The sequence below is a fragment of the Chenopodium quinoa genome, unplaced genomic scaffold (assembly GCF_001683475.1).
Source record: "Chenopodium quinoa cultivar QQ74 unplaced genomic scaffold, ASM168347v1, whole genome shotgun sequence".
NCBI lineage: Eukaryota > Viridiplantae > Streptophyta > Magnoliopsida > Caryophyllales > Amaranthaceae > Chenopodium > Chenopodium quinoa.
Window position 1 is genome coordinate 608267 of NW_018745542.1, and position 13820 is coordinate 622086.

The 13820-nt window shown below is 33.9% G+C and overlaps 3 protein-coding genes and 1 long non-coding RNA gene across 4 annotated transcripts; 3 read left to right on the forward strand and 1 right to left on the reverse strand.

Moving 5' to 3' along the window:
• The first annotated feature begins 452 nt into the window (after window positions 1-452).
• On the forward strand, window positions 453-2440 carry LOC110716117 (uncharacterized protein At4g04775-like). Its single transcript, XM_021894750.1, has 2 exons — window positions 453-463; window positions 1969-2440. The coding sequence occupies exons 1-2, from the start codon at window positions 453-455 to the stop codon at window positions 2438-2440; spliced, it is 483 nt and encodes a 160-aa protein (XP_021750442.1).
• Window positions 2441-3296: 856 nt separating this feature from the next.
• LOC110716118 lies at window positions 3297-4654 on the reverse strand. The gene is made up of 3 exons (XM_021894751.1): window positions 4385-4654; window positions 4158-4301; window positions 3297-4034 (listed from the first exon to the last, which is right to left on the reverse strand). Exons 1-3 carry the CDS (start codon window positions 4652-4654, stop codon window positions 3297-3299), a joined length of 1152 nt encoding a protein of 383 aa, XP_021750443.1.
• Window positions 4655-8704: 4050 nt separating this feature from the next.
• Window positions 8705-9821, forward strand: LOC110716145. Its single transcript, XR_002510397.1, has 2 exons — window positions 8705-8884; window positions 9280-9821. It is a non-coding gene; the product is annotated as an uncharacterized LOC110716145 (long non-coding RNA).
• Window positions 9822-12221: 2400 nt separating this feature from the next.
• On the forward strand, window positions 12222-13610 carry LOC110716119 (protein GRAVITROPIC IN THE LIGHT 1-like). Its single transcript, XM_021894752.1, has one exon. The coding sequence runs from the start codon at window positions 12222-12224 to the stop codon at window positions 13608-13610; it is 1389 nt and encodes a 462-aa protein (XP_021750444.1).
• Window positions 13611-13820: the final 210 nt, after the last annotated feature.

The window sequence follows — 13820 nt, forward strand, 5'->3', positions numbered from 1 at the left end:
GCTCAAACAATAACCTTTTTAATTCCAGTGCATGCATCTACATCTAGATCTTTATTTTCAGCATTCAGCTTCTCTAACCTCTCCGAATCTCCAACTATCATCAATTTATATAATCCTCCTTTCTCCTTCCCATATACTTATCTCTAATTCTACAATGATAAATTCCATAGTAAATTCATTTTAATTAATTAAATTTATTTATTTTATGATAGTTAAAAAGAAAAGTTTAAGCAACTATTACTTTTTTTTTTTGATGTTGTAATAAAAACAAGCTTATGACTAATGTCAAATTTTAACATATTTTAATTTGGGATCAAGATTTTGTTGTTATATACTTATATAAGGTTAATATATCAGTCGGAGTTAACATGTAGATCAGATCGTGATGTAGAGTATGTTACAATGTAACATTTTTACCATCTAATATATAATGAACTAATATTTAAACCGCTATGCTCCAATGGTAAGCTACAAAGGCTTGTAGCTTGCTTTGCCATGTCAACTTTTAGAGCTATAACCTTTTTAAGCTACAAAGTACTCCAATGGTAGTTGTAGCTTGATTTGCCACATCAATATAATTGTAAAACTTAAAAAAAAAAACACTATGAAACGTGAAAGATACATATTACAATCATTACATTACGAGTGAATTTGTTACGTGAGACCTATTATCTTGTAAACTCCTATTAGAAAAAAAAAATCTTCTCACCAAAAAAAGTCAATATCACTTATCTATATGTCAGTTGATAATGATGAAAATAATATTTTAATATTTATTTTTTTTAGAAAAAGATAAAAAATGATATTTTTAATTTAAATTATAAATGTTTAATATTTTCAAGCAGTGTAGCTTAACTCAGCAACACTGCTCAAGATAACAGGTACTTCAATAGTGCTCCAATGGTTAAGCAACACTTTTATTATTTTTCATATCTGCAAGCAAGTCCTTAAAAAACACCATTGGAGATGCTCTAATATGTAATGTTCAGTATAAATGTATAGTATGATGATAATAACCTCATTACCTCAATATTAATTTCTCATTTACTCCGTACTTTACTATTACAAGTATTTCATATATTAATACATGCTATGTATTGTACAATATAAACTACAATACTCTCAGCTAGACTTGGTTATTAATGGTCTTCAAAAAAAAAAAAAAAAAAAGACTTGGTTATTAATGCAGGTCACGAGTTAGTAATGGGCAGACCAACAAACTATTGAATAAAATAAATATTGAACAAAGCTATAATTAAGTATATGTGAATACGAAAATATGTATAAAAATGCTTTACATATTTTTTTTTGACTAGTTACATTATCTATTTTCTTTATGTATTAAATTGGACAAATATTTTCGTCCTATATTGACCATACCCAATAAGGGTCTTGTCCAATGAAGACTCTTTCAATTAAATAACCTATAATCTTGGTCCTGACCCGACCTATTATTATTGGGTTACTTTGTTCATTAACCGGGTCTACTCTCAGACTCCCAACACATATTTAATTAGTCATTTACGTAACCCTTAACTTCAATATAATATGTCAAATGTAACCCTTCACTAATACATAGGGATCTTTCTTCTATCATTGTAGAATTAGAGATAGGAAAATTTGTCTAAAACTACCCGGAAGATAGGCTGTTTTGTTAACAACTACCCATTTTTTTTATTTGTTTACAACTACCCGCAAGATTGAAAACGTTAGGGTAGCACTACCCAATAACGTTTTCCGTCCAATTTGAACGTTATCTGGGCCCACATGTTACTTTTCCCACCCAAATTACTTCCCCCCAACTACCTTTTCTCTCTCCTCTTCAAATGCTTCTTAATTTTCCCTCTTCTTGATTTCTAGGGTTAAGGGATTCAATTGAATCCTAGGGTTGATTCAATTAGGGGGTTTGGAGGCATTTTTTTTTTTAGTTTTTATAACAAATTGACTGTGTTAATTGTTAATTGCTAGGACGTCGAGTTCATCATACCACTCCTCTATGCAATATCACCCCAACAAGTGCAATTGTGGCATTTCACCAAAGCTGGAGACGTCATGGACTACCAAAAACCCTGGGAGAAGATTTTTGGCTTGTAAATTCTATGATGCTGCATCTGGTAGAAGAGGATGCAAATTTTTCAAATGGTTTGATGAAGATATACTTGAGTGGCAGAGGGTTGTTACTAATCAACTAGTGTTGGACAAAAAGCTGATGCAAAATGAGATAGGTTTGCTGAAACAACAAGTTTGCATGCTTCAAGATCAAAAGGCAAGGGTGGAGAGTGAAAAAGAGAGATTGACCAAGAAATGCAAGGCACTCTCTGCTGTAGTGAAGAAAGCAAAGGCAGGTGACTGTGGTGGGATTTCAGCACTAATGCAGCTAGTTATAGTTGTTGCAATTGGAATAATGTTAGCTTATTTAGGGAAGGCAATGATGTATTAGGCAATTTAGTAATGATTGGTATTACATTTGCACTGTATGAGTGACAAATGTCACAACTTTTGGAATGTAAGCATAGTGCAAATGTTAACCTTTATCTAAGTAGGTTGTATTATTGCATTTAAAATGAAATGAAATTATGCTTTGCTGACTTCCTTTTGCAAATGTAAAATATGTCATATTTGTTGCACAATTATAAAAACAAAGCCTTGCAATTCAAATTCCAAAATAATTACAAAGGCAAAGTAGATTTGTTCATCATCACTTTTTAAAATGTAGGCTACACATCAATTTAATTCAAGGTAAAAGTACATGTAGCCAACTAATTATAGAAAGATTGTTCTCAAAAGACACACAACAACACAAAAGCACAAAGTCCTATTCTAGGGCTTCCACACTGGCTGATTCTTCAATTTTGACCTAATTGGTAGCTTGGCTGATGCAGATGCTGCCTTGGACTTCATTGTGCCACCTGATTTAGGCTGGGATTGGGTTGGCTGGGTTGCTTGACTAGGCTGGGTAGCTTGACTTGGTTGGGTTGATTGAGTTGGCTGTGGTGGAGCTACACCCTGTGAGCTTGCCTGAGTAGGAGCAGCTTGGGATGTGGATGCCCTAGTTTCAGGGTTAATCTTACCCTGACAGACAAAACAACAACACAAACCTAATTAGAACATGTCATAATAAGTAACTAGACAATGCACAAGCAAACTTTAATCTTCACATACCTTTTCACAGCTCTGTCCCAATTTTTCTTTCTTTGAAGTACATTCCAAGGCTCCATTGATGGAGGTCTGCCACCTTTATCAACCTCTTTGGGTGGTGCTTGGTTTTTGCACTTGTTCTTGTAATGGCCTGGGACTCAACAGTTATAGCACTTTGGTGCTTTCTTAGGCTTTTGGGATGACTCAGCTCCTTCCCTTTCACCCTTTTCTTGTTTCCTTTTCTTAAGGGAAGGTCTTCCTGGCATTTTTCTCATGACAGGTGGTATAGGTTGTAGCAAGTCAGTCCTCTTTTCCCATTGTTTCATACCAGGCATTGGTCTGATACTTGGAGTGTATGCCTGCAGGTATGACTCTTTGCTGTAGAAATCATCCACAAAGTTCTCTGGCCTGAGTCTTTTCTTTATTATCACAACCCAAGCATGTGCACAAGGGATCCCAATGAGCTCCCATCTATAACATGTGCAACTTTTCTCAACCAGATTCACCACAAACCTATCACTGTAGTAATCCACTTCCCAAATGTCCAGCATGGAAGGGATTACATGACAGTTGGCAGCCAAACTTGACACAAATTGGAACTTCTTGGACACATAAGGCATAAATCTGCCTTCATGACTTTGAACACCCTCCCATTTCAGAGTGTTCCTCTTCATGACATACCTCCTAATCCATTCAAGACAAGTGATTATAGGTTTGTCTCTAGCTTCCTTCAAAACAGCATTGAAACTTTCACATATGTTGTTTAACAACATATCAGATTTGCTGAAAGTAGAAAATGCATATTTAACCCAATGTCTAGGAGGAATTGAAGCTAAATAGTAGAATGCATCTTCAGAAAGCTCTTTGATCTTTAGCATATTCACTTCATAATTAGCCTAAAAATGATTAAAATGAGAAATTGATATGTAAACATTGTGCAATTTAATCAGCCTAAAATTTGATTAAAATGAGAAATTGATATGAGAAATTAATATGTAAACAAAGTTACAAAGCAGAACCCTTGTTGTTGACCTTGCTGACTTCCAAAAATACTCTTTGAAAGCTTCACCACCAAGCTTGAGCTTAAAATTGGCCCAAATGTGCCTTACACAAAACCTGATTTTAGCATCAGGAACCACAACAGCAAAAGCTTCCAGTAGTCCCTGTTAACAGAAAAAGTAATCAATTTCACAACTATTGGCCACATGTTCAAAGTGTAAGGCAATAAAAACAACAAGCAAAGTACCATTTTCCTGTCTGACATCAAAGTAAGGCCCTTCCCCCTTGGTTTGTCAATGTCTTTGATTAGGAGCTCCAAGAACCATATCCATGAATCCTTGTTTTCCACTTCAACCACTGCCCAAGCAACTGGGTAGATATTATTGTTACCATCCAAACTGACAGCAACTAGTATCATACCAGGGAAAGCACCCTTCAAATGACACCCATCCACTCCAATCACAGGCCTGCAGCCCCTCTTGAACCCAAATTTGCATGCTCCAAAACACACATACATCTTCTGAAAAATGGGGGGAGGGTTTTCAATCCCTTATAACACCACAATGGCTGAAGAACCAGGGTTGTGTTTAAGCAAAGCCAGCCCATAATCACACACCCTTGTATACTCCTCAGCAGAATCTCCATACAAAGTTAACTTAGCCCTTGCCCTAGCAAACCAGGCCTTATAGTATCCAATATGAACCCCTAAATCCCTGTAAACCCTCTCTATGAACACTTTCAGCTTCCAAGTAGGGTCAGATCTCCATTCATCTAGGTATCTATCAGCCAAATACTCAGATGTAACTTTGGAACTCTCATGGTGAAATCCACAAGTGTGGTTCAAGTTCAAATTTCTGATTTGGAGAGTATTCTCCATTCTTGGCTGCCTCAACAGAATCCTAAATTTACACTTGTTCTCTGACTTACAAGAACAAATTATCTTCCCATGCTTCTTGTCCCATGGGCAACCACATTTTTTTTCTACAATACACACTCACCTTACTCTTCCCATTATGCAAAAAATAATAATCATAATTGTTTTCAATGCTATGACACCTAATTGCTTTTCTAATAACTTCAACAGTAGGGAAATTTAACCCTTTCACAAAGCTTATCTTTCTTTTGAAATCAACCTCAGGATTAAATGTGGGATTGGGATCTACCTCATCATCTGATCCTTGAAGAGACCTAAGCTCTTTTGAGTCATATTCCACCTCCACAGCATCACCTCCATTGAATTCTTCCTGCCTAAACTCTGGTTAAGTTGTTTTCTGGTCAGCTTCATCTTCTAGGATGTCTTCTCCTTCAACAGCAAAGTCTGGATCTAAATCTGACCACTCAGATTCATCAGACCACTCTCCCTCCCCACTCCAATCCTCCCTATCAACACCTAGCTCAGTCACTCTTTTTTATTTTATCTTTCTGTCAACCTTTCCTTTACCCTTACCCTTACCCTTACCCTGAGCCTTAACTTGCTTACCCTTTTTTGCTACACTTTTCTTTGACTTTCCCTGTGAACAAAGTGTTTTCTTCGTAGGGGTAGGTGTTTTTAGAGGGGATGAGCTGCTAGGGTTCACTGAAGGAAAAGAAGAAGAACTGGGCATGTGTGTTTCTTTTTGTGGACTAATAGACAAAGTAGGGGGAGGGATTTTTGTGGATACCAATGGGCATTGGTGTAGCTGGCTGACATGGGTTTCAAACTCAGCTTGGGAAATGACAACAGCATCACCATCATCACCATCATCAATATCTAGTTTGCCTTTTTTGGGGGATAACCTCAAACTCCACCTAACTGGCTTCACTTCTTGTTTGATGGGCTTCAATTTTTTGTTAGGTGGCAACAAAGAACTGTTTGAGGGTGGACTGGGCACAATTTTCTGTTCTGGTTTAGGTGTTATAGAAGGTACAAAGCTTGGGTTCTTTGTCCTTGGACCTAGGTCATGTTGTAAAGGCTAGATAGGGTTTGGTTTCTCAATTAAGGCCCAAACTATAACTCTATCATTCAGATCCCTACTGTTGACCAAATTGATAATGTCATCAAGTGTCTCCATCTTCCTCTTTCCATTTGTTAAGTTCCTGCCATGTAATCTGTACCACACACTAAAATGTTGGGGTACCCTACAACACACTATATCATATGCATATATCACCCACTTCCTCAAATTCACAACATTCAGTTCCTTCAACCAACAACTCATCCTCATAAACATCCCTCCACCAACATACTCAGTCTTACCCTTGCTGTATTGAAATTCACCCCTAACCCATATATTCATATCAACATAGGGTGGAAGCTCCCTAAAACAGTGAAAAAAGCAATTGTTCAATATCAACAGCAACATGCACAACTATCTAAGTCAGTAAAACCAAAAAAACCAACTTGCAAAAAAAAAAAAAACAGGGCAAAGCAACCAACCAAAAAATGCACATTTCTCAGAGCTCAACAACATCCTAAATTACAACAATTAGTTTGTTTTTAATTAATTATATGTGATAAAGCGTTTGATTTGTTTAATTGTACAGCCAATTTTGTCAATTAAAAAATTAGGGTTCCAATTTCGAGTATTAAAAAATTTAGGGTTTCACATTTTTTTCCATTTTTAATTGAAAAGGACAGAAATTTATGGTCAAACCACCAATGTACCTTGAAGGTCTTCCCTTTGCTGCAGTCAATTGAGTATTTACCGAGCTTTCCCCTTTGTCCATTTCTGTAGTTTCACCGAGTTACTTCAGCATACCCAAAAAAGCAAGAAGATGACTTGGAAGAGAGAGAGAAGGCAAAGACAGAGATGGTAGGGCTGAGAATTTCAGAAAAAGGGGTAAAGATGATGGAGATTATTCGCTGCTTAGGTCAGATTTGTTGAACTTCAATTGAAGAGAGTAAAAGAAGAGAGTGAGTGATAATGGAGGGAGATTTAAGAGGAGAGAGAAAAGGTAGTTGGGGGGAAGTAATTTGGGTGGGAAAAGGTAACATGTGGGCCCAGATAACATTCAAATTGGACGGAAAACGTTATTGGGTAGTGCTACCCTAACGTTTTCAAACTTGCGGGTAGTTGTAAACAAATAAAAAAAATGGGTAGTTGTTAACAAAACAGCCTATCTTCCGGGTAGTTTTAGACAAATTTTCCTATCTCTAATTCTACAATGATAAATTCTTTAGTAAATTCATTTTAATTAATTAAATTTATTTATTTTATAATAGTTAAAAAGAAAAGTTTAAGCAACTATTACTTTTTTTTTTATGTTGTAATAAAAACAAGCTTATGACTAATGTCAAATTTTAATATATATTTTAATTTGGGATCAAGATTTTGTTGTTATATACTTATATAAGGTTAATATATCAGTCGGAGTTAACATGTAGATCAGATCGTGATGTAGAGTATGTTACAATGTAATATTTTTACCGTCTAATATATAATGAACTAATATTTAAACCGCTATGCTCCAATGGTAAGCTACAAAGGCTTGTAGCTTGCTTTGCCATGTCAACTTTTAGAGCTATAACCTATTTAAGCTACAAAGTACTCCAATGATAGTTGTAGCTTGATTTGCCACATCAATATAATTGTAAAACTTTTAAAAAAAAAAATAAAAAAAAAAATAAAAACACTATGAAACGTGAAAGATACATATTACAACCATTACATTACGAGTGAATTTGTTACGTGAGACCTATTATCTTGTAAACTCCTATTAGAAAAAAAAAAATCTTCTCACAAAAAAAAAAGTCAATATCACTTATCTATATGTCAGTTGATAATGATGAAAATAATATTTTAATATTTATTTTTTTTGAACAAGATAAAAAATGATATTTTTAATTTAAATTATAAATGTTTAATATTTTCCAGCAGTGTAGCTTAACTCAGCAGTACTGCTCAAGATAACAGGTATTTCAATAGTGCTCCAATGGTTAAGCAACACTTTTATTATTTTTCATATTTGCAAGCAAGTCCTTAAAAAACACCATTAGAGATGCTCTAATATGTAATGTTCAGTATAAATGTATAGTATGATGATAATAACCTCATTACCTCAATATTAATTTCTAATTTACTCCGTACTTTACTATTACAAGTATTTCATATATTAATACATGCTATGTATTGTACAATATAAACTACAATACTCTCAGCTAGACTTGGTTATTAATGGTCTTCAAAAAAAAAAAAAAAAAAAAGACTTGGTTATTAATGCAGGTCACGAGTTAATAATGGGCAGACCAACAAACTATTGATTAAAATAAATATTGAACAAAGCTATAATTAAGTATATATGAATACGAAAATATGTATATAAATGCTTTATATATATATATATATATATATATATATATATATATATATATATATATATATATATATATATATATATATATATATATATATATATATATATATATATATATATATATATATATAGGAAGAGGATCATGTAAAAACAAGATTAAATCTGAAAACTGAAAACGGTTAATCTAGATCGTTGATTTCTATCTAACGGATGAGATCATATATGCCTTCTACGAAGTACTTCGTACTTCATAATAATTTAATTGGTTCAAATAACATTTCATTCTCTCTCCTCTATTATGCCGTATGTTTCTTTTCTCTCTCCTCCATAATCTCTTGATTTTTTCTCTCTCATCTCACTCATTCTCTCCTTCCAACTCAAAATAAATGTTAAACTCATCAAATTTCAGTGGATTTTGCTTCAAGCTTTAATAATTTTGACGTTAGCTTTAAAGGTGAATCTCACAAGTGACTTTTTCATTGATATTTTTTGTTTAATTTTTTTATTTTCTACATTTATGTTTAAAATCAAACTGATTTTTTCAATCTAATTTTCAAAATCGTAGGAGTAATTACAATTTATTTGAGCTTTTTCACGTCTATTTGAGTTTCATATCAGTGCAATTTTGATAAAATTGAACTTAATTTCTTGGTATTATTTGTTTTGGGTCGATGATATGATTTTCTAATTTACACCTATATATAATGTTTTTGGATAAACTAGGTTGATATTCGTTTGATTATTATGTTTAATATGATTTATAATTTTTCTATTTATGTATCGAATTTGATTTCTAGGTTTTGCAATTAGAATTTTGATATTCTTTTACGGTTGATGGTCTTTGCTTAGGTGGCTACTCGTGGTGTGGTTCGGGAGTTTCTACTACTCGGATCGGTGTTTGGTAAGCGGTGCAGTAGTCGAGATTTGGTGCGGTGGCGAGCTGATGGTTGCAGGGTGGTCCGATGGTAACTGGTTGTGCGGTTGGAGGTACAGTTACTTGAGTGATAGGCTTACATGTAGTAACTTTGTCCTTGATTGGGCTCTGTTCTTAGGGACAGTGTGGGGTATGTTCTTTGCTGCGGGGTAGCTCAGGGTCCTGAGAAGTGGGATACGAAGGTAGCAGAGGCCAATGAAATTTTATGGGGTCTGAAGTTAGCGCTGGACGAAGGCATTGATAAGTTAGTGGTTGAAACTGGAAAGTGATTGCTTGGGTTTAATTCAAGATATGCGTGCTCAACCCAGTGGCTTAAGTTCATTTCATTTAATTGTTGATGATATTTTAGAGTTCTAGTTTTAGTAGTATGGTCAAAATTGAAACAGTTACCCAATTTTTGTATATAGCGACCTCTATGTAAATGCCGTCAAATTGATATAGTTACCCTATTTTTGTATATAGTGACTTCTATGAATAGGATCAAAATTGGTATAGTTACCCTATTTTTGTATATAGTGACAAATGTTGTAAAAATTGATATAGTTACCCTATTTTTGTATACAGTTACGTTATTTTTATATATAGTGACTCTACGTTATTTTTTTTTTTTTTAAACCGTTAGATCTTGTTAGTAACAATGGATGGTTGAGATTTTCTGTTTTTAGTTTTCACTATAAGCCCTGTTTTCAGCGGAACCTCCCCGTATATATATATATATATATATATATATATATATATATATTGACTAGTTACATTATCTATTTTCTTTATGTATTAAATTGGACAAATATTTTCGCTCTATATTGACCATACCCAATAAAGTCTTGTCCAATGAAGACTCTTTCAATTAAATAACCTATAATCTTGGTCCTAACCCGACCTATTATTATTGGGTTACTTTGTCCATTAACCGGGTCTACTCTTAGACTTCCAACACATATTTAATTAGTCATTTACGTAACCCTTAGCTTCAATATAATATGTCAAATGTAACCCTTCACTAATACATAGGGATCTTTCTTCTATCTTAACAACAATAATTTGTAACATTAAATTTGTCTATATCTTGAAGTAAATTAATTTATTAGCAAAGAAGGCATGAAATGAATAGTCTAAGAGCAAGATGAATTATGGTATGAGAATCATCGAAGAAGCTAAATAATAAGTGGCAGCTTCAGATTGATGTTATGTACTTATCTTTGGACTCACTCTCACTTTTTCACATGTTTACTCTGCTATTTCTTATTCTCATTGCACCCCAGCAACTCAACAAACGGCTGCTGCAGTCGCTAATTATTGAATAATTTGAATTTTTATTTTAAAATTGGATGCTACTCTTAGATATCATTATTTATGATATTATTTGTTTTAGATTTCCTCATATACTGATATTCAATGGCTTACAAAATTTTCTTATTCATGAATGTATTTATGTAACAACTATGTATGGATATTATTGTTGTGTTATACTTTGCTCGTCACATCAATGCTTTCTCTTTAATTATCTTGATTTGTGCACCAACATAATTACTTTCTCCGTTCTTTTATACTTAACCTGCTTTGACTTTTACACTATTCATCACCTCTCATTTGACCGTGTTTTGTGAATAATATGTAAGGAAAAACATATTTATATTGTATCATTGAATTCGTCTCAACAACTACTATCATAATATATAACTTTTATATTTTTTAATTATGGAGAATTGAAGTTATTAACCGTTAAAGTTTTGCATTGGCAAGCGTAATAAAAGAAACATGTCAAGTAAAAAAGAACAGATAAAGTAATATATTAGGAAATAATTTAAAAGTATAAGAGTTGCAATGTGGTATATATGGAGATCACTAACTTAGAAACAAAATACGCCATCACATATGTGATTTCTAACTTCCAAGTGATGAACACCTTGTAGTCAAGTCTAGCAACAAAAGAAAACAAGAAAAGCACACTAACGAACCAACTAGAAAAAAGCGTTAGATCTGTTTAAAATGAGATAATAATCTGGATTCAAAATAAGACACATGTATGTAATACAGTAAAAGTAGACAAGTTATCTGTTTAAAATGAGATAATAATCTGGATTCAAAATAAGACACATGTATGTAATATAGTAAAAGTAGACAAGTTATTGTAAAGAGTTCAACATATCAATCAACTAAACATATCTCAATACAATAAATCCATCTTTATCTATTAACTACCAAACATAATTGTTACTAAACTATACCATAGAGTAGTTTTACAATCAAACTTGTAGTATAGTTAAAGCTATAAAAAGACAATAGCCCATGAAACATTAGCATGGTAATTAGGTAAAGAAAAGCTTAGAAGGAAAGTCATTAGATAATCAACAACTTGGTTTGTGTTTCCCTTTTTCTTTTGGATTAACTTGCATGAACCATGATCCATCATCCAACCTAAGCTAGTGTACCAGACCAACTGGGTCCTCCTCCCATAATCAAATCCTTCTTCTACTACTACTTGTATTCTACTAACATATTTTTAAAATAAATAAATAACAAAAATTTAAAAATTAAATTCCTAAAGTCATAAAAGACGACTCATAATTTCACATATATTCTCTTATACATAACCATTCCCCACCTTTCTTTTTGTTTCCCGCCCTTTAAACACAACTTTTTTTTGGCACCTTCATTTCCGGCTATAATCTCAAAAACACACCCAAAATAAAGGTCAAAAATCACTCACTTTGATTGTTTTTGCTTCTCTTTACTCTTCACTAAATCTTTGTATTTTTTTTTTTTTTGCCATTTTCGTAACGAAAACTTTGTAAAATTCCTCATGTTTAACACATTTTTCTTTATCCAAAGATAAAAATAGCAACCCAAATTATATATGGATTGCATCAAACAACCTTCATCTAATGAATCAACAAGAAGCAAAATTTCGAAAACGTTTTCGAAATGTATACACCCTCAAACCCCATCAAGATTTCCTCCAAACCCAAAACTTAGAACCCTTTCTGAGGAGCTTAACATTAGTTTAAAAGACTTTAAATCCGAACCGAAATTAACCCGAACCAAATCCCAGAGATCCAACTCTGGTGATCTTGCACAACAAGAGCAAGCAGCTAGAAATAAAGCCGCTAAAGAAGCTCTTGTTGCAAAACTCTTTGCTAGTTTGTCGTCGCTTAAAGCTGCTTATGCTGAGCTACAAAGTGCACAGTTTCCTTACAACAATGATGCTATACAGTCAGCTGATGAGGCTTTAGTAAGCGAGTTAACTGTATTGTCTGAGCTAAAACAGAGGTATTTGAACAAGAAATTGGATCTTCCACCACCCCATGTTACCAACTTATTGGCAGAGATTCAAGAACAACAAAGCAACATCAAAACATACGAGATCACAATGAAGCAATTGGAGTGGAAAATGGAACAAAAAGACTCCGAAATCGCCTCGTTAAGGAAGAAACTAGAGGATACAACAAAGACGAACAAATCTTTGGAAAAGCGCTTGAATTCAAGTGGGGTATTATTCCCTCTTCCGAATAACACCCCACTTAATGAATTAAATCAGTGTCACTTCATTCGAGTTCTTCATTTTGTTCTAAGGTCATTGAGGCATTTCGTCAAACAGTTGGTGCGCGAAATGGAAGTAAAAAACTGGGACATTGATTTGGCTGCGAAAGCAATCGAACCAAACGCCAAGTTCGTCAAATCAAAGCATTCAATATTTGCATTCGAATCGTACGTTTCCCAGGTAATGTTTGACGGGTTTAATCATCATACTTTTTACCTCCCAGATGAGGGGACCAAACAACCCTTAAAACCCCAGATTTTCTTCGAAAATTTCAGAAAACTTCAATCTTTAACACCATCTCAGATTTTTACACAAAACCCAAGATACCCTTTTGCGAAATTTTGCAGAGGGAAGTATCTAAAATTGATGCATCCAAAAATGGAGTGTTCATTTTTCGGAAATTTAGATCAAAGAAAAGTGGTAAGTTCAGGGGCATTTCCGGCAACAGAATTCTTCTCTCTCTTCGCAGAGATGGCACGAAGAGTGTGGCTGCTTCATTGCTTGGCCTTCAGCTTCGATCCGCCGGCGGTAGCTTTTCAGGTGAGAAAAAATTGCCGTTTTTCAGAGGTTTATATGGAAAGTGTCGCCGGAGAAGATGACGTCATCTCCGGCGATGTGACGGCGGCGTTCACGGTGGTTCCTGGGTTTAAAATTGGTAAAACGGTGGTTCAGAGTGTCGTTTATCTTTCTCCGGCAAAGCGATAAGGTACACGCGCGGCGTAATTTTTAATTATTTTAGGGTCTTTTATTATCATGGGTAGGTAATGTATAAAAAAAATTTAAAAATGAAAGGAAAAAAAAATTGCTAAATTTGGCATAATTAGTTGTCTACCATTTTTTGCAAATAAATATGATTAATGATTAATGTGGTAGTAGTAACTAGTAAGGCAAGTAGCAACGGTCCAATTTAAATTA